This window comes from Volvox carteri (genome assembly GCF_000143455.1).
Source record: "Volvox carteri f. nagariensis unplaced genomic scaffold VOLCAscaffold_11, whole genome shotgun sequence".
In the NCBI taxonomy this organism is placed as follows: Eukaryota; Viridiplantae; Chlorophyta; class Chlorophyceae; order Chlamydomonadales; family Volvocaceae; genus Volvox; species Volvox carteri.
Window position 1 is genome coordinate 1,250,959 of NW_003307554.1, and position 18,560 is coordinate 1,269,518.

The window sequence follows — 18,560 nt, forward strand, 5'->3', positions numbered from 1 at the left end:
TTACGACACCCGAGGCAGGGGAGGTGGCACTAGGGGTCCAGCTGAAGGTCACTGTTACGGGTGCGACACCGCTGCTGGGTGTGGTTGTGAGGGTGGCTCCAGACGGCAAGGTGCTGCTGGAGGCTGTAATTACATCACCAGCATTGGGGTCCGTCACAGTAAACACCACCTGCATATACACACGTGTTAAGCAATGCGTGTAAGGAGTACCGAAACGTTAGGTACCTCAATGTGCCATCACCACATAAGCATCCTCTTGCAACCCCCACATGCCCTCACAACCAGATTCACAGACCAACACACACACACCCCTGTGTTCAACAAACTCTCAATTCCCCTATCACCACAGCGAGGGGTGGCTTCACTCCCCGACCTGACCACCAGTGAGGGACAGCAGTGAGGGTTGGCTGCACCGTCAGTGTATGCCGATATGGCACACGCATCACAGCCACGCGAATACACCCTAACAACAGTGTGTAGTAACTGGCCGCTGAAAAGGCCTCTCTAGATGCTGGTGGACGCGCTTAGCGCGTATTTGTAGTTGTTCACGGTGCCGTACGGTGTGCCGGCTACTACACAGTGCTTTCTGTATGAGTCACTGCATGGCACGTTTATGTGTATTTAAGTGTCTCTACCCGCAAACACAGGACAAAAAGCGATTATTCAAACGGGCAACATGTCTAAACATGCATGCATCGCACCGTGACAGGTGTCCCCACGTAGACGTTGATGTTTCCACTATTTTGCGGCAGCACCTGACCAGTCTGCGAAACAGTGACTGAGGAGACCACAGGCAGACCGCTCAAGTCCGCCACCATCTGCACATACACAAGTGGCATATGATAATCGTGAATACAGCGGCAGGCAGGAAGGAGTGGAAGCAAGGCGGCAGTGCTAGCTTAATTTGTTGCCGTGCTGGTGTTTCTACTGGTACTTCACATGGTATGCTGCCTGCAGCTGCGTTCTGGATCCCTGAATGGACAGTAATGGATGAGTGCATGCGTGATGTGGATTTGCGACCCACTGCCCAAGGGTAGGAGAAGGTGGGCGCAGGCTGCTGGTGCGCGGCTGGGACCTGAGAGGGCCCCAGACGGTTTATCCCCTTGAGAAGGCGCAGTGTCGTAACTGTCGTACAGTACGGCACACACCATCAGTACATATACCCGCTAGAGCGTGAAGTGCGTCAGGGGCCGCCCGCCCTGTAGGATTGCCCCCACGCCTTATGGCCATGTGGCTGTAACGACCAAACATATTATCTCGCCCCGCTAACGCGCAATATCGAAAGCCGTTAACACTCGATACTGTATGGCATTTCGCTTGTAGCTGACAAACATCGTATGAGCAGAAACAAGTTTACCAGGCTCCATGGACCGAGGTCGAGGTCATAGTAACGTTTCTCGCGCTATATTTCCGTCCGTACGATGCCGTGATTCTTAGGAAGGGAACATGCAGTTGAGGACGTCATGCGAATCGAATGCGTAACTTGCATAACCATCTGATAGTTTTCTAAGCGACGTGAAGCATACAGAAAACTAAGGTTTCTGTGAATTTGGAGTGCCACTGTACGATGTACGGACTGGCGTGGATATGTGTCGCCGCGAGTGACTGTGCTGGTTACTTCGGTTTTGCGTATACGTAGCTACGTAGCTACGTTAGGGTGCTGCCCTGAAGCGGCTGGTCTGCGGGCCTATTTGTCGCTTCGGGGTAGGGAATCTCCGGCAGGTAGGCCGAGATATAAGCTACCCGGGGGGGTGCTCTGGCCAGACACTGACGTATCACATTACTAGGTGTTCGGAGTTCAAGACTCCGCTGCCGCCGTCTCTAATTGTTTCGTACGCGTCTATGTACGCTAGTGCTTGCCGCTGGGTTGGACTTCTTCCTGCCTCGGTGAGGACTACCAACTCTACGCTTCCGCTTTGCCAGTCGACCCGCCAGGTGAGCGACTGCTATTGGTATCGAGGGTCAAGTTCGATCCTCCTTGACGCGATGCGCTTCACTCTTGCCGAGCGAAGGCGTTTGGCTAGACTTTTTCTTAAATTTCAACAATCTTATGAAAGGCATCGCGAAGCGCCCCTTGCTGACCAGGATCAGGCCCCTGCCGAGTCCGAGGCTATTGCTTAAATGTCAGCGCGTGATCCGTACTCGCTACTAACTTTCTGTGGGGAAGGCCGTTTTTTTTTTGCGTCTGCGACCACACTCCCGCGGTACCCAAACCCTTCAAAGATAACTCCGACCAGCCATTTGGCTGTTAGTGGGAGGGCGGGTGGGCCGCTCGCACGGCAATCGAGTAGAGAGTACGAAATAACCTAATGCAGTCATCGCCAACAGAAAACGTAAGCCTCCAGCCTCACGCCGACCGCCTTCTACCTACCACTCATATTTCCTACCTCGTTAACAGGTCTCCGCCGCATTGCCTCTAGTTCGGCTCGTCCCTCAGGTAACTGCGCTTGCCGCTACCATTCCCATTCACCTCCACCCCGCCTCTGCTTCTTCACAGAAGCGGCGTTCTCCTTCGCCGCTGTTACGCCTCCTCTATGTGACTCCTCCTCATTCGACCGGGTCCTCTGCCTACCCGGTGCACGTCCCCATCTCCCTGCGCATTGCTTCCCCCGGCCCTCTCTTACGGTTGCCTACCTGACTGCAGGACCCACACCTTGCCTGTCCGGTGCCGGGTAGGCTTTCCTTGCCTCCCCCGGCCCTACCTGGGGCGCGTCTCCTTGGCTCGGCATCTTCCTTACTTCCGTCCTTTCCTGTCCCTCGGGGGCCCTACCCCCTCGCCCCCTCCGTGGGCCCGATCCCCACTCTGGACTTGTCTCAAGCTCCCGGCCTCTCTGATGCTGCCCACCCGGTAGGCTTGCCCCCGCGCCTGGGTCCTGTCTCCTCTCCCCATCACGCCTACCTCACCTATCTTTTTCTGCCATCCAGGCACTGCCGGAGCCTACTCTGCCCCAGATCTTGGCTGCGCACGTCCACCCCACTTCCGTACCCTCTGCTGTACTGGATCCACCTTCCAGCCGCCAGATCTATACCGTCGCCCTCGCGAAGGCTGCCACCGTCTGCGACAACTCGTTGGCTCGCGAAACCATTGCCCGTCAGGAGGCTGCCGGTCGTGACCTCTCTGCATGGCTGGCCACCCTGCCCCATGGCTGTACCCTGCTGTCCTGCACTGATGACGACCTGCTCGTCTACTTGGAGGCCCACTGGCTTCCCAACCGTCGGGTGGATGATCCGGGTCCCAACACTGTCAACAATCATCTGGGTCTGCTCTCCGGACTGTTTAACCGCTTGGGCCGTGGCAGCACTTATGACCGTGGAACCGGCATGGGCAACCCCTGCTGCTCCAGCGCCTTGTCCTCCTACAAGACTGGCTATAGTCGCCTCGCCGCCGACCGTGGCTACGAGGAGCAAGCCGCCGTGCCCCTTAGCCCTCGCGATTTTACCACCCTCATGGATCACCTCTGGTCCGGATTCCAGGCTTCCACCACCTCCCTAGCCTGCCTGCTGTTGCTACGCGATATGTTGTGCTGCCAATTTATGTGGCACACCAGCTACCGCGGCCATGACACAGGCAAACTGCGGCTACGTGACTTCCGTGACCCGCGGGGTGGTGGTCCCTTCCGCGGGTTTCCCTTGCCTCTATCGGACACGTTCGGTGCCTACCCCTCCCTCTCCTTACGGATTGAGCAACTTGGGACCAAAACATCCAAAGGGCGCCGAGCTCCCCCTTTGGAACTGCGCCCCGACCCTTCTCCACGACATTGCTTCATCCGCACCCTCGCCCTCTATTGGCAGCTGTGCCATGCCCCCGATGCTCCCCCAGGGTCCGCCATCTCCGACTACCTCTTCCGTCCCACTGACTGGGGTCACCAACGCTTCGTGGAGCGCCCGTTTTCCAGCAGCGCTTTGGCCATGCGAGTGGGCAAACACCTGGAGGAGGCTGGTGTTTACGTCAGGCAAACCCCTCATGGGTTTCGTCGTGGTGCTATCCAGGCGACGCAGGCTGCTGGCGCCTCCCGCGAGGAGCTCCACACCTTCTCCCAGATCCGCAGCCCCCAAGTCCTGGAGCGCTACACCGACACCTCTCGGCCCACTCGTGTCCCTCGCGGCTCCGGTCCCCAATCCTAGCCTCCGCCTCCTGCTGGTGCCGCTCCTCTTAGCCCTGGCGCTCACTTCGTGGCTCGTCCCCCTCCCCTCTCCACCACATCGACGGGCGGGTGGGCGGGGTTCTGACTTGTGCTTGCTTGCACAGTTATCGGGCGATCTTGCGTTGTCTGAAGTTAGCGCCTTGTTCCCAGCTAACCTTTGTAACGAACTAGGGTATCCGTCCCTGTCCTCTGCCCAGCTCTGGGCTGCGAATTCCTGCACCGCACTTGCCGTACCGCACTACAGGACGAGCACTTAATCAACATGCAAACCACAAGTACAGCCTACGGCTTTCTGACCAACGTCCTTTGCATGCGCAGCATGTAGTAAGGGTACCCCTTTATCGGCCACAGGCCACAGGCCGATTACGTGAATTGATGGTCTGGCCTATAGGGTAGGATCCGGGCTGGAATTGGGGAAGAGCTCTGTCGCAGAATTAGCCTGGATTTTATTCCTGACAAAAAATCGGTCTGTCGGGGTCTTGAAATGTTCTGGCAGGCTCGCCGGAGGTATTCGAATTGCGCTGTGGAGCCTGCCTCCAACCGGTTTCATTCGGTCTGCAGTCCATTTTGTTAAACCAGCCGATTAATGGCGTTATTGTGGCGGTGTGTGGGTATTCAGTCCAGGGTTCGCCGGGCATGTAAGTCAGGACCGGATTATGAACCATCACAGATTGCCGTGCTTGCAGCAGCAGCCCAGCCAGCCAGCCAGCTATAACTAGCGAACGAAAGCTTTGCTTGCCGAGAAACCCGCTGTGCCGCCGGCCTGTCCGCCGTTAGCTGTGGCGCCGTGTCTCCTGTGAGCCTCTCGAGCGGAATCTAGGCTCACCCTACACCTAGCAGCCAGCAGCCAACGAGCCATGCATACCTTATGCAATCGACGCTGGCCTTAAGCTGGCCACAAGGGGCCACAAGTTCGCCTTAAGCCCTGTTATGCAAGGCAACCCTACCTGACTGACCCGCAGGTAGGTAGCACTTGGTGAGCAGCAACACGCACTTGCGACCCAGTATACTGTATTCATGATAACGTCACCATATCATGGTGAGGAAGCACCGCACGAGATCATCAATCATCTGTAATTACCCTTAGGTTTTCTGAGTGAAAGCGAAAGAAACCCAAGGTTTTCTGAGTATCTGAGTGCCGAGATCGTACTCTGTTGAATGTCGTTGGTGCGTACGGCTGGACCGCACAGGGCTAGTGTAAGTAACAGGAGTGCGAGTTCACAGTGTCAGAGAGTACTGACAGGTTTCCGCTGCGGCTTCTGTCCTAATCTACAGCGTTCAGCAGCAAATTCGCTTCGGTGACCAGGAGGCTCGCCAGATGAAGTCAAGCACACTTTCCTGCCTACAGGTGCCTCTCCGTCCAGACGACCCCTAAGTGATAAGGCAAGTACTCAACTAATCATTATCTATCAAATTGGCATTTCTGTTGCGATGTATATATACATCCGTTAGGAATGCATGTCGCTCGTTGATGGCGCTGTTGTACGGCGCGTATGGTTGCACTACCCAACCGTCTGCTGCAAGCGTGTAGGCATCTATCACCGGATTACGGCATGTACATCTAGCTAGAATGATTATTATCATCTTAAGCCGTACACGTACCTCTAGCTGAGCATATTTATGGTCATGCTTGCGTATCAATACATGTTGCTCGTGATTGCGTGAAGCAGGGGTTACTAGGGTGAAGAGCTTTACCCCTGGCCACCGGCCTGGCAGTCCCTACCTTACTCGACGTTTCGGGGCACCCCCATCCTTGCGCACTAATTCCTTGTGCATTAAATGTTTTTGTTACCACAGGCGATCGAAGGTTACGCGCTCAAGGGTCGGGCACAAGCAAAGCCCCCACGAACCATTCCAACAATCGAATTCACTGTTTATGTAATAAGCCACATACAGGGCTCTGATAAAGATATATCCCCGGCATGTGTGTATCTTATTTCCTGTAATAAGTTGACTTTAGGAATCCGCCTTCGATTCAAGGGTCACCGAGATAATGTAATAAATGTACCACCGTTGGTACCGGCTGGTACCAGCCCCGGAGCCCGTAGACATGATAGCCTCCGAATGTGCATACACGTCACACGCTACGGGAAATCGAACTTTTGTGTCCGCATCCTTCGTACTTCACAACCCAATTACCACGCAAGGCTATTTCCACAGCACCACTACCCTGGTAACGAACCATCCAACAGGAAACCACAACACACGCGGCATGATAATAATAATACACAGCAAGACAGGCCGCCGTGGATAGCGGGCATGCAGAGGTGACACAGCAACGCCCAAGGTTAATAAAAAGGAAAGCGGTATCACAAAAAGAAAAAAGCTCATTGCAAGACGATCCTGCCCTCACTGCTCATACTTCAGAGACAGTGGCATCTATCTAAAAGGACAGTGTTCTTAATCGACGAAAGGAAGAGCAAAGCAAAGCAAAGGTGTCGGACCAGCGGCATTCCGAGCAGCAAAAATAACAAAACAAGAGATGCGGGAAAATAAGACGACAGCATTCGAGTGCTGAATTCATTTAGGGCTGGTTCGAGGCAATCAGCCATTAGCACCCCAGCCAAAACTATCTTTCTGTATGTATCATCATCTTCTATCCCGAAGTGTGCACGTAATGTGATGGGGTGCAACATGCAACATTAACCGCCAATACCGTCAGAGGGACTTGTTGCAAACAAGTCCGCCAACTGCTACGGTAAATAACGCATTTGAGGTCTAGATCGCGTGCACACCACAAATGTACGGTAATAAGTACGGCACCACACATCACGAGTACAGCGACCCCATCGTCGGCCGCCGTTGCATGCATGCTGGAGCACCCACAGTACATTTGTGGATAACCTAAATCATGCAGGTGCTCGCACACTGTCTCACACCGCAACCACTACCCGTTTGCTTCACTGCCAAGATTCATTCAACAACAAGCAAAGCACGACCACTTCAGTAATATTGTTTTATAACACCGTAACTACGAAACAGGAAAGCCAAGTCAAGTCAAGTCAAGTCAAGTCAAGTCAAGCCAAGTCAAGTCAAGCCAACCTGAGCTGCACCAAATGAGATGTCCGAGATGACGTTGATAGCGTCATCATCCGGCGTTGCGGGGGTTGCGAAAGTACGATTACAGCAGAGAAGCTCGCGGTCCCATTCCGCCAGGTAGACGGTGTAGTAGCTGGTACGGCACAGTACGGCACACGTAACCTCTACAAATACGCGCTAAGCGCGTCCACCAGCATCTCGAGAGGCCTTTTCAGCGGCCAGCTACTACCGAGGGCCACCGCATCCGCTGTAATATGCTGTAACAGGTAAGAAAACTGGCAAGGCATTTCAGAGGATTGCCTTAATCATCATGACGGATGCGAACCAAAATTATACAACACAATATCGTTAAACAACGCACAAGCACATACAGCGCAGCAGACGAAGGTCAACCAAATCACAGAGCTACGTAATCGCCAGCGCGAGCTCTCAGCAGCAGCGACTACGTAATCGGTGCAACTGCCAAACGCCTGACTATCCTTGCTTCAACAAACCTGAGGTCGCGTATATATTATATGCTCATCTATAACTTGCCATGCTCACCCATAGACCTTAGGAAACCAACTCAATGTACCAAGTAGTCAATCCCTTATCAGGCAACGACGACGTACACACTAGCTCCCTCAGCCATACCTCCCTCCTAGGCATATATATATCTCCGCCCCTCTCCAGTTTCAACCTTGCATTACTGCAACATCAAGCCTGCTGCTGCTGCTGCTGCTAGTCATCACACAGCAAAACGCACAAGTACCAGTGCAGTCACCACCACCCTGGCGGCGATAGCTGTCGCTGCTTTAAAACACGTGACTATAGCGGCTGCCAGCACTACCTCGCTACTAAACGTCCGGCGATATAATACCAACAACAGTCACAACAATCGCCATGATTGGACATCCACATCATTAACAACCGGTGTGACCACGAGCTTCTCATCATCGCCTCATTGCAAGCGATGTGATTCCACCTTCCCTTAAACCTTCTTCTTACTTTGTCGCAGCAGGAACATGCTATCACTGCTCGCTCGTACTAGTAGGAACATGGATGCCTGTGGACGTCCGACCTACCCACGGCAATACACAAACCGTGTAGTGCCCCTCATCATCACCTACCTACCAGATCCTGCTGGGCTCCGCCTCCGAGGCTGTTGCAGATGGCAGATGCACCACTACTGCTGCTACTATCATCATTACCCTTCTCACTCAGCGGCCGAGATGCAGCTGCCCATGCTGCTGCTGATGCCATTACCAATGCTGCTGCTGCTGCCATTACTGTGGGAGACACTGACAAAACGTCTGCTGTTCCTCATTCCAGCGGCCGCACCCCCTCATAGCCTTGCTACTGCGTGCTGCTGTTATGAGTGGTGCCGTTGCTGCTGGTGCTGTTGCTGCTGTCCTCTAGACTAAACTCCGTCAGCGCTCAGCCGTCGCCCTGCCGCTGCGGCAACAACAATGCCAGCAGCGGATTCAGAGGCGGCCTAAGACGGCTGCGTCACCAATATATAGTGGCTGAGGCTGAGGTGCTAGTGGCTTTGGGGCTATTGCTGCTGCAGGCCGCCAACACCACTGCCACCATCCCCCTTTCCTCCCTCACAACATGCGCTGCCATCCACACCTGCTGGCCCGGCAGTGCCATAACAGCTGTAGTAGACGCTGTCAGAGCCAGCGGGTGCAACCCTTGGAGACCATGCTCGGGGTGAAAGGCGCCCTCCTGCTGATGGAGCTCCTCCTTGCAGCAGCAGAAGCTGCGGCGGTGGCGGTGGCGGTGGGGGACCAGCGCTGCTCTGGCACCTGGAGAGCCGTCCAGACAGTGCACGGCCACGCCCACTCCGCTGATCGACATGAGGAAAGGCCTGGGAGCAGACAGACGATACCATCGGCTCCAGCGCGGGTGCCTCCATCGCGGCAACACAGTTCGTCACCTCATTGGGCGACTCTTTGCCGGCTGCAACAGCCGCACGCACACCGTCATCTCCCACGCCACGGCACTCATTGACGTCACCGTTGCCTGCAGTAGCGACCACGCCGCCATAGTCTACGAGGAGTACAAGATCACGGGGCTGTGTGCCATCCGCAGTGACACCGGTGACGGTATTTGTGGTAATGCTAACAGCATGATCACCCTGGCCACCACCATTAGACGCTTCCACACGCCTCCGCTTTACTATCGAGGCCATCAATGCAGACGCTTCTGTACGGCCTTGATGCGGTCCTGTGTTCGAGGGGCGGCCTTCCATGGACGGCTCAGGCATTGGCTGCGCCGGCTTGCTGATGCCCAGCACCGCAATGGAGAGACGGTGCCAGGTAGAGGTCCGCAGGCGCTCGGCTTGCCGGAGGAAGGTGGAGCTGCGAGTAAGCTGGCCATTCGAGGAGAGGTTCTGCGCCGCCTGAGAAAGACAGGTAGGTGGTGTGTGACAACATACCACATTTCAAATTTATGAAAATAATAGTAGTAAGTTGGAATGTGGAGGAACAGGAGTAGTGAGGATAGGTGTACTGTCAAGAGGGACACAGGGGGAAGGAGCTGCTGGTTGTGTAGCTTGAAATTATATAAGTCTGCTATATCAAACAGGGGTCGAAGGGCTCCATGGCAACAGAAGCGGCTGAGGTCCAAAAGGAACGGGAGGTCTCGAGCAAGCAGCGGGGAATGGACATGGAGGGCATGAGGAAGGCGATGACCACCGGATGCACACAGGTTGGGCCAGGGGCCTAATACGGATCAGGGCCTTCATACGGGCACGCAATGGCTGCACGGGACAAAGAGACAGAACCAACCACAACCTCGGTAGGGAAGCTGCTCCTGGAAGCCCAGGGAACACTCCCCTCTACATCTGCGTCTCATGGCTCCTATCTGTGTGCGCATATCATCTTTGAATTGAATTGTTACAGAGTGGGAGGCTTCTGGGCCACCTGAACACATCTTGTCATTTCTACGATTTATCACACCATACAGCACACCATCCACCTGTTTTGCATATCATCTGAACGGCGCACAGATCCCGCAGCCCCCCACCAAACCTACCCGCACACTTTGCTCTGAGTAGGACTTGGCGTAGGCCCGTGCAAGACACCTACGTGGAGTGGAGTGGAGTGGAGGGGTGTATTCGGTTGGGTTCAGGAAGGGCCTTGCCGGTAGGGTAGGGCAAGTTATGACGGCACAACCTTAGCCACAGAAATCATTAGTGATCTTCAGGAAGTCTACTCGATGCCTGTTTTGAATCTGTCCTAAGTCAAGAATGCAGTTTGGATCTGCGGTGTCTGCTGCAGTCCTGCAGCGCTGACATGTTGCGAGTCCTTCCTGCGAGTCCTAAGTACACTTCCAGGCAAGCCTAGGCCAGGACTTGTGTAGAGGCCCGATAACCAAATGCGAAACCCTATATGTCATACGGTACCACCATGCCAGATTGCAGCCCGTGTGCTCGCCTTTCTAGGAGCCGCTTATCCTCACGGCAAGCAAAGCACACGGACTCCACCAGCACCAGCTGGCTGGCGGCACCGGCTCTACACCGCACACCCCAATAAGACATAGCGCCCACATCAGCGCGGAGCGCATGGTGGCGTACATGGCCGTCCACAACCCCCAACCTGTCCTTCACACGCACCATTTCAGGTTCTCCACAGTGCCGGTGGTAAAGGCAATGAGGATACCAATAGCCAAAAACACAAAGGCTCCCAACATCTGGCTGATGGTGAGACGGCTGCTGTCCAGCTCAGCATCGCTGCCATCGCACTGGCTCAGTCCATCAAACCAGATGCGTCGCAGCAAACTCAGTGTGCCGTCCTCCGAGAACGTCTTTTGTCGCCATATCAACAGGGAACGGTGGGGCAGCAGCAGCAGCAGCAGCGACGGAAGGAGGAGGACAGATATATGTGGCGGTTGGGTGTGGGTGAGACGGTGCGGCTGCCACTCAGGACCACGCAGGAGAACAAACAGTAATACAAACGGAGAGACCCCGGGGATAGAGACACCATCAGTTGGCGACTAGGTTCAGTAGCGGGACAAGCAGGTGAGGCGGGAAATTGCGGGCGGGTGCTGCGCGTTGCCACATGTGGCTGTACAGCGCACCACGACTAACTACAATGACGTGTGATGATAGGGTGAGGATGAATGCAGGGGGTTACAGAGGAGGGGCGCGGACGGAGGCGCCACGCAGGGAGGATGGAGGAGCAGCACTGACAACAACAAGACACGCAGTGGGTGTATTCATGATACAGGACAGACGGGGTAGATCCACCCTCTAGAGGGCATATGTAGATACAGACCCATCATGGTAGACACCATCACACAGACACACCGGCGGGGGGGGAAGCAAAGTAGCGGTAGCTGGGCAGTGCACGGATAGGTTGCCTCGTCTTCATATGTATCCTCCTTTTCATTTGCCCCCGAACAAGGCCCCTTACATCTACCTACCTGCAGAGCTGAGTTAAAAAACGGCAGCAGAGAGGAGTTCTTTTGCAGCCCAATCACCAAGTTACCTGCGAGGGGGTAAGTGATGGAGGCGTGAAGGAGGTATTACGAACATGGGGGTATTGAGTGTGCAGTTGGGGGGTTGCAAGGGTGCGTGTGGAGCCGTGGGGCGCATCAGCAGCACAAGGAGATCATCCCCAACCCAACGTTCTCATCACCCGGTCAGGTCACCCGGTTACCTGCCAAGCCATGCAAGTGCGTGGGTGGGGGATAGCATTGTGGCACAGGGGGAGTGCGCACGGGGTTACATCGTTGCGGATATGCGGGGCATGTTCCAACGGTGTCACCAGCGTTACAGTGCAGACATGCCAGGGCAAACTACTGGCATGACTAGGTGAGAGCAGCCGGCAACAAACCGGAACAGGACGATCAGATGACCGTGCAAGGCAGGTGCACGGCGTACAGCGGTTCTCCAGTCATAGCCGTTCACCGAATGATGACCAGTCCCTGGTCCCTAATTGAAATTTATCTAAATCCCATGTCGCCGCCCACCACAAAATCCGCACCGATGGCCCTCCTGGTGCCCCCCTTACCCCTACCCCAGGCACCTGGTCCAAAAGGTTCGCCCGCCACCGCCATGTCGCAAGGCTGCCGCTGCGATAGGTAGAGCAACACCGGCTGATCGGTTACGAAGGCCCGCACTACTCCCTGTCGCACCCAAGCCACGCAGGTGGCTGTGTCGCAGTACCGCACGTTGGGCTGGAGCTGTGTGGCCAGGGAGTCCTTGCTGGCGGTGAAGTAGGCAGCAGTGGAGCCGCTGGGGTTGACGCCCACCAGTGCGTTATCCTTGACCAGGTCCTGGGGCAGGAGGACGGACACGGGCATTGCGAACACGGGCGACAAGGGGAAGAGAGACAGAAGCATGTGTGCATGTATGCAGGCAACACGGGGGAATGCAGACCGCTGAAAAGCGAGGGTACGAAAAGAGAGTTTTTTAGACACAACAACCGGTTAGAACATAAGGCCTATTAGTACTAGCGAACCAGCAGGCTGGGTGATGGCGATGGTGAGGACAGCGGGGGATTAGAAGCGCGCAGGTGGGTTTGTGGTGGAGGGCCATAGGGAGGGAGCCCGTTAGCCCCGCAAGGCGGAGCAATGGCTTCCAGTCCCCTGAGCGATCCCCAAAACAAGCGCCTAAACAAAGCTGCGGCACTGTCGTCAAATCCCTTCAGACATTTCTTTGTCCCAACTTTTCCAGGTCTTCCCTTCAATACGCCCTCTGGATGGCAGATGGCAGATTTACCTGCAGCCCCGAAATTCCCACGTAGGCCCGCCGTACAGCCAAGTACGACGTCAGGTTGGCGGTGTAGGATGACAGTATGATCATGCAAAAGAAGCAATACACCACGTACAGCACCTGTACGCCCCAGCTATTGCGGCCGGGTCGCTCTGGGGCACCCGCAGCCGCCATGAAGCTCATCATCACGGGATTGTAGTCCTCTGAGGTTGGTGGGTGAGGAATGACGGAAGGGTTGAGGTACCATGGCCATCAGAACCTCCAGGTGGGGGAGGAAGTGGAGGTAGAGGAGGAGGGGGAGGAGGGGGAGGAGCCACAGCAAATCATTTACTGATGTATGTGTCGCTCAGATCTTTTATACAAGCATGATCTGGTCTGGTTTGGTGATGTAGCCAGTCAAGGTCCTCGGTTCAATTCCTGGCTAGCCCCCCGACATTTCTCGGGAGCTTAAGCTTCTGGCTAGTGGATGAGATGCGGAGGTGACTTCGAACGGGGACACACATGGTGGATTCAACAACAAGCTAGACTGGTGGCGATCGCTAGGGACCCTCTGTCTCTACGGATGTTCGGGTGACTGGATGAGGAGGAATTCTAAATAGCTTTGGACTTTCAGTTCGTATGGCGTAGTACAATGCGGTAATGGTATGCTCTATGCTGTCCAATCCTAGGCCAGTATCCAAATGTTTACAAACGGCCCAAAAGCCACCCACTCTGTAACACCCACATACACACATAACCTACATCCCTCATGTCACTAAAAATGGCAGCAGCCGACGCACAGCGGGATTGCCGCATGCCGGGAACACTGCAACGGCTGTGGGCGGTAAAGTGGTAGTGGTAGTGCAGCGCAAGGAGACTCTCTGGCGCCTGGCTGTCAACAGTGTGACCCTGCCCGGCAACACGGGGCATCTACACGGGCCCCCAGTGGAGCCGTGTGGCTGCGGAGGATTCGGAGGAGTGGCAGGACAGCGGCAAGTGCCGCAGTGCTTCCCACACGCATACCGCTTCTGGGAGTGCCCAGTAGCGGTGGTAGGGCAGATCGCAGCCTGCGTGCCCAGACCCATATCCCGGGGGCGAATATGCAGCTCACGGAAGCACCGGCAGGGGTGCAGCAGCACTGTGTGTGGGGGATGTGATCAGTCACAAGGTGCTGTCAGCCATGGAACGTGCACGGGCGGGACTGCGGGCAGCCCCAGCAGCCCCGCTGGAGGCCATGAGAGCCTGCACAGTGCTCGACTTCTGGCAGTAGGTTCAGGGCTTTGCAGAGCTCAGCGTGAGCCACGGCGCGGCTGGAGCAGCGCGGGTCCCGGCCACCCCATCTCGTCGGTGGTGGACGAGCGCCTGTGTTGCATACAAGAGGATGGGCTGGAAGAGGAAGGGGAGGGGGAATAGGAGGAGTGCTGGGAGGACCCCGGTAGATGGGCTATCCCGCTGGTGGGGGAGGGGATAGGCCCCGGAGGGTTTCTCCTTTTTTGGTCTGGGTGGAGGGCTTTTCAAGGGGGAGGGAGCTCGCCTCACCACAGGTTGAGCCAAGGCCGCGGCATTGGGAGGGTTTTGAGAGGTCGCTGCTGTAGGGGGCTTGGGAGGGGTCGCAGGTGAAGGGGGTGGCTGACAGGCAGACCGGGTGACGCTGTGTGTGTAGTTGTGCCGGTGTGGTACTGTTGCCTCGAGGTATCCCTGACCCCGTCGGTGAGCTGGTCGGTAGCTGCTAGCCGAGTCCATGACCTCCCCCACCGTATGCGCTCGAGAGGTGGTTAGCACGGGTTTCTTGAGCCCCACCTGCTCCCCCGACGGAAAACCTAGCTTTGCAGCATGGCCTCCTACCGTAGTAAGGATAGGTAGGGTCTGTGTGGGGTTTCCGGATTTCCTCTTTCTTAGTGAACCCCCCCCCCCACCCCGAGAGCCGGATCAGGCCGGGGACGGAGAGGGGAGTCGTGTTGCGTGTGCCAGGCTATGTGCACGAAACTCGCGTGACGGCTCGTGAGAGCGTGCGCGCGTGCGACACCTTCCCCCTCCCCCGGGAGAGGGAGAGCGGAGCTAGCGGACCTGCGGCTCTCGGCTGCTTAGGAGGGGACAGAGGCCCCTCCCCGTCCGGGGGAATGAGCTTAGGCTTTCCGTTGGGGCTGGACAGCAACCCCAGGCCAGTGTCAGGCCCGGTCAGATACTTGTAACCTTCACACACATACACACACGTACACACACACGTACACACACGTATACACACACACATGTACACACACCGGGCTCAGTCATTAGTACTTACATACACCCCCACCGCCCGGCCTCACCATGTTTCGCATGTGCCACCTGCTCAGCTGACATCACCCCCGAAGCATGCAGCGCATTAAACTGTTTGTTCCGGATCCACTTGCCGTACGCATCCAGGCCCCAGAATAGCAGCGCAACGCCAATGATAGTGAACAGCAGTGTGATCCACAACGTTACTTCAAAGGGCGCCACGACGGACAGCGGGCCGGGGGCGGTCTGACCATCCCTGCAGTGGCCAGTGGGCAATGCAGCGAGATGGGGGGCCGTGGGGGCCATAACAGAGGGGGGAGCTTGTTCGGAGGGCAGGACAGGTGGCATCGTTCTGGGGGATGGGTTATAAGCCCGGTGGTCTTAGGGCCACCGCGACCATCGGACCGTCGAGGGTGCCTAATGCCGGCCATGACGTCATCATTGCAGTCAGTCAGTTTTTATAGTGGCGTCAGCAGCAGCAGCGGCATCGGCAGCAGCAGCAGCAGGCAGTAGTGATCGCACAGAGCTTCAGAGTTTCAGTACAGTTGGGTCATGGACGATACAGTTGCTGGTTCACGGTGCTAGCGATGTGGAGCTTGTTATTGAGTTGTGCTTGTTATCGAGTTTTGCGAAAGACGGGACACGGGACAGGACGGGAAGGGTGAGAAAATATCTTCCCCCCAAGAACACCCCTCGGGGCCGATGGCGGTGAAGCTACCAGCAAACCGATCTGCTGTCTCGGACATACATCTGCAGCACACGGTCGACCTTACATGAGCTGCTAGGTCCAGGTTTTAGGCTGCTTAGGGGTCTCGATCCGTTCAGAGTCCACTGTAACAATCGCATTCTGCTTAGGGTCGGGTTTTGTGCTGGCTGCGAGGTGACGTGTCAGGGCATGCAGCGAAGGAGCCGGCGCTTACGCTTGCAGGTTGATATTGTTGCTACTCATAGCACGAGTTTATACCTACCCCACAAGCAACGCGAGACCTGCGTCGTAGTAGGAGTAAGTGCAGTCGATGGCTTCGAGGCGGGAAGCAGTCCGAGTCAAGGGAAACAGAGCGACGTCTGCACGCTTGGCCACGAGCTCGCCGACGACACCTGTGTGTCAACCCAAAACAGGAAGAGAAGGGAGTCCTAAAGACCTTCAGACGTCTTGGAAGCAAGTCACCGTTAATGCGGCTTGCAAGCATACCATTCCACGTTCCGTTGCTCTTTGTTCCGCCGGCATTTATTTCAGACACATACATGTCATACTGAAAAGATCCATTGCCCGTAATCAAGATTCTATTAAGCAGGTCAATCAGAAGGCCCGAAAAGAGCTGCCCTGTGGACGTATTGGCCACGAAAACAAACGGAGGCCTATGCGCGACGACAACTTTTATTCTCTGCATCGCGCAAAACCTGCAAGGCAGCCGGCCGCTCGTGCCGGTGGTCAAGCGTAACTACTTATGCATAAATCAGCACCGAATGATGCTGAAATGCTGTAGCGCAAGATACAATGTAGCTAAGCCATCATGATCCTCTTACGGTTGTTATGAAGTAGCAAACGCTTTTCGTAAATGTACGGTTTCCCTGGTAGGAAACACCTTGCTAACCCAAGTTTTATCGCATGCGAGTTTCCTGCGTTCGGCCTTATCTGTAACATGAAACCTTTCCAAAGGATTTAATCCTAATTTACGGTGCCAGCGGTTGGTGCGCATACAAGGTAGTTTCTTGGTCTCTGTAATGCATAACAGCTATGTTTCTATTTCTCAGATTTGCCTCGTAATTGCTGGAACAATTGCGACTAGGGGGACCCCACCTGTTAGACATAAATCATGGATCAACGTGGCATTTGGTTTGATTCTGATGACATGTCATTATCAGAACCTGGGAATATGTCTAAGAGTGAAACAGGGTGGTCTGGCAGCGGTGAAGGGGTGTTACATCATACAAGTCCAAGCACATTGGAGCACATCCTGGGCACGATCCAGCGTCTGGTTTAACGTGCGGTTCACCGTCCGGCAAGAAGCAGGTCCCGCTATTCGTTAAACGGACCGCAGTGGTAGCTTCTGATATGAGAAGCTTCCTTTTTTACGGCAAACTCTCGCACCTCGTCCCTTCGGCAAGTTGAGCTGGAAATACATAGTGGGGCTAGGATGATACGTACTGTTGAGGATTGGCTCTCCGGACGCCTAAGAAAGCTTTCGTATGGGCCCATGGGTCGGCAAATTATGGCGAACGGACGGCCCCTTTACCCTTGATGCCAGGTTCCATTTTCTATGTGCTTTATGTGAAAAAACTAAAGTACCATGCATACTATAGCGACAGCTTTGGGAATTCCTGGGGGGTAGTTGCCATATGGGCTAGAGTCGATGGCCGCGGGGGATTGCGAGGAGGATTGCAAGGTAGGCCATTGAAGGTGTCGTAAGTCGGTTAGGCTCCACTCCATTCCTTTGACACAGACCCTACGCCTTCGTCGGTGGCTTTGGGGGCCTGCTTGATTTGTGCGACGAAGTTTTTCTGCCACACAAATCAACACGGATACGGCGGCTCTCATGGGAATGCAAGAGGCCGGCAAATTCATCAACAATTCACAACTCTCGGGTCGATCCATAGTTAGACCTCCGAGCCGCCCTGTAGCTCCTCAAGTCCGCAGATACTGGTGCAATGCGACTAAAGAAGGCCTCTGTCCTGGAGTGAGTTACGTGCGATAGTTGAGCTCACTCAACAAGCGACACATGCTGCTGATCAGGTAGCTAGGCAGGCCGTTGCCTGGCCGCCTTGCATAACAAGGGCTTAAAAAGCATCTTAACCAGCCGATAACACGGAGGTATAAACAGCTCGCCAGCAGCGGCAAGCAAAGCTTTCGTTCGCTAGTTATAGCTGGCTGGCTGGCTGGCTGGCTGGGGTGCGGGGCAAGCACGGCAATCCCTGATGGTCCGTAATCCGGTCCTGACTTACATGCCCGGGGAACCCTGGACTGAATACCCACACACCGCCACAATAACGCCATTAATTGGCTGGTTTAACAAAATGGACTGCAGACCGAATGAAACCGGTTGGAGGCAGCTTGGAGCTGCACTCGTTAAGCCGAGCCAAGCAACGACCTGGGTAAATAAAACGTGAAAGTGATTCGGGACTTCCTTGTCCGCAGAAGGTGTAGAGTTCGAAACCGGCCGGTGGTCCAGGGAAGGCACATGTCCGCCCACAACCAATAATAGGGGTTACGGTCCGCAGTTTCCGACACCGCTCGAATGCAACGCGAACTAGGACCTGCCGGCGGAGGTCGTGACGACAACTCCGCGGGATGCACAAGAGCTCCGGGGCTGACGCAAATGATCAACGGAATTGGGAGGAGATAGATGTTCCGCTCCGGCTCGACTAAAGGTGCTCTTGTGTGAAGCAATAGCCACACATGGCTTACCTGTTTTTGTCTCGCCCACTACACTTGAAGA

The 18,560-nt window shown here is 55.4% G+C and overlaps 1 protein-coding gene across 1 annotated transcript; it reads right to left on the minus strand.

Moving 5' to 3' along the window:
- Nucleotides 1-7,172: 7,172 nt before the first annotated feature.
- Nucleotides 7,173-16,935, minus strand: VOLCADRAFT_89121 (uncharacterized protein; the record flags this gene model as incomplete). Its single annotated transcript, XM_002948791.1, has 16 exons — nucleotides 7,173-7,361; nucleotides 8,796-8,925; nucleotides 8,972-9,567; nucleotides 10,203-10,251; nucleotides 10,783-10,973; nucleotides 11,592-11,656; nucleotides 12,182-12,446; nucleotides 12,892-13,086; nucleotides 13,130-13,144; nucleotides 13,627-13,699; nucleotides 13,888-14,002; nucleotides 14,404-14,463; nucleotides 15,174-15,379; nucleotides 16,092-16,221; nucleotides 16,316-16,524; nucleotides 16,925-16,935. The coding sequence occupies 16 exons, from the start codon at nucleotides 16,933-16,935 to the stop codon at nucleotides 7,173-7,175; spliced, it is 2,499 nt and encodes an 832-aa protein (XP_002948837.1).
- Nucleotides 16,936-18,560: the final 1,625 nt, after the last annotated feature.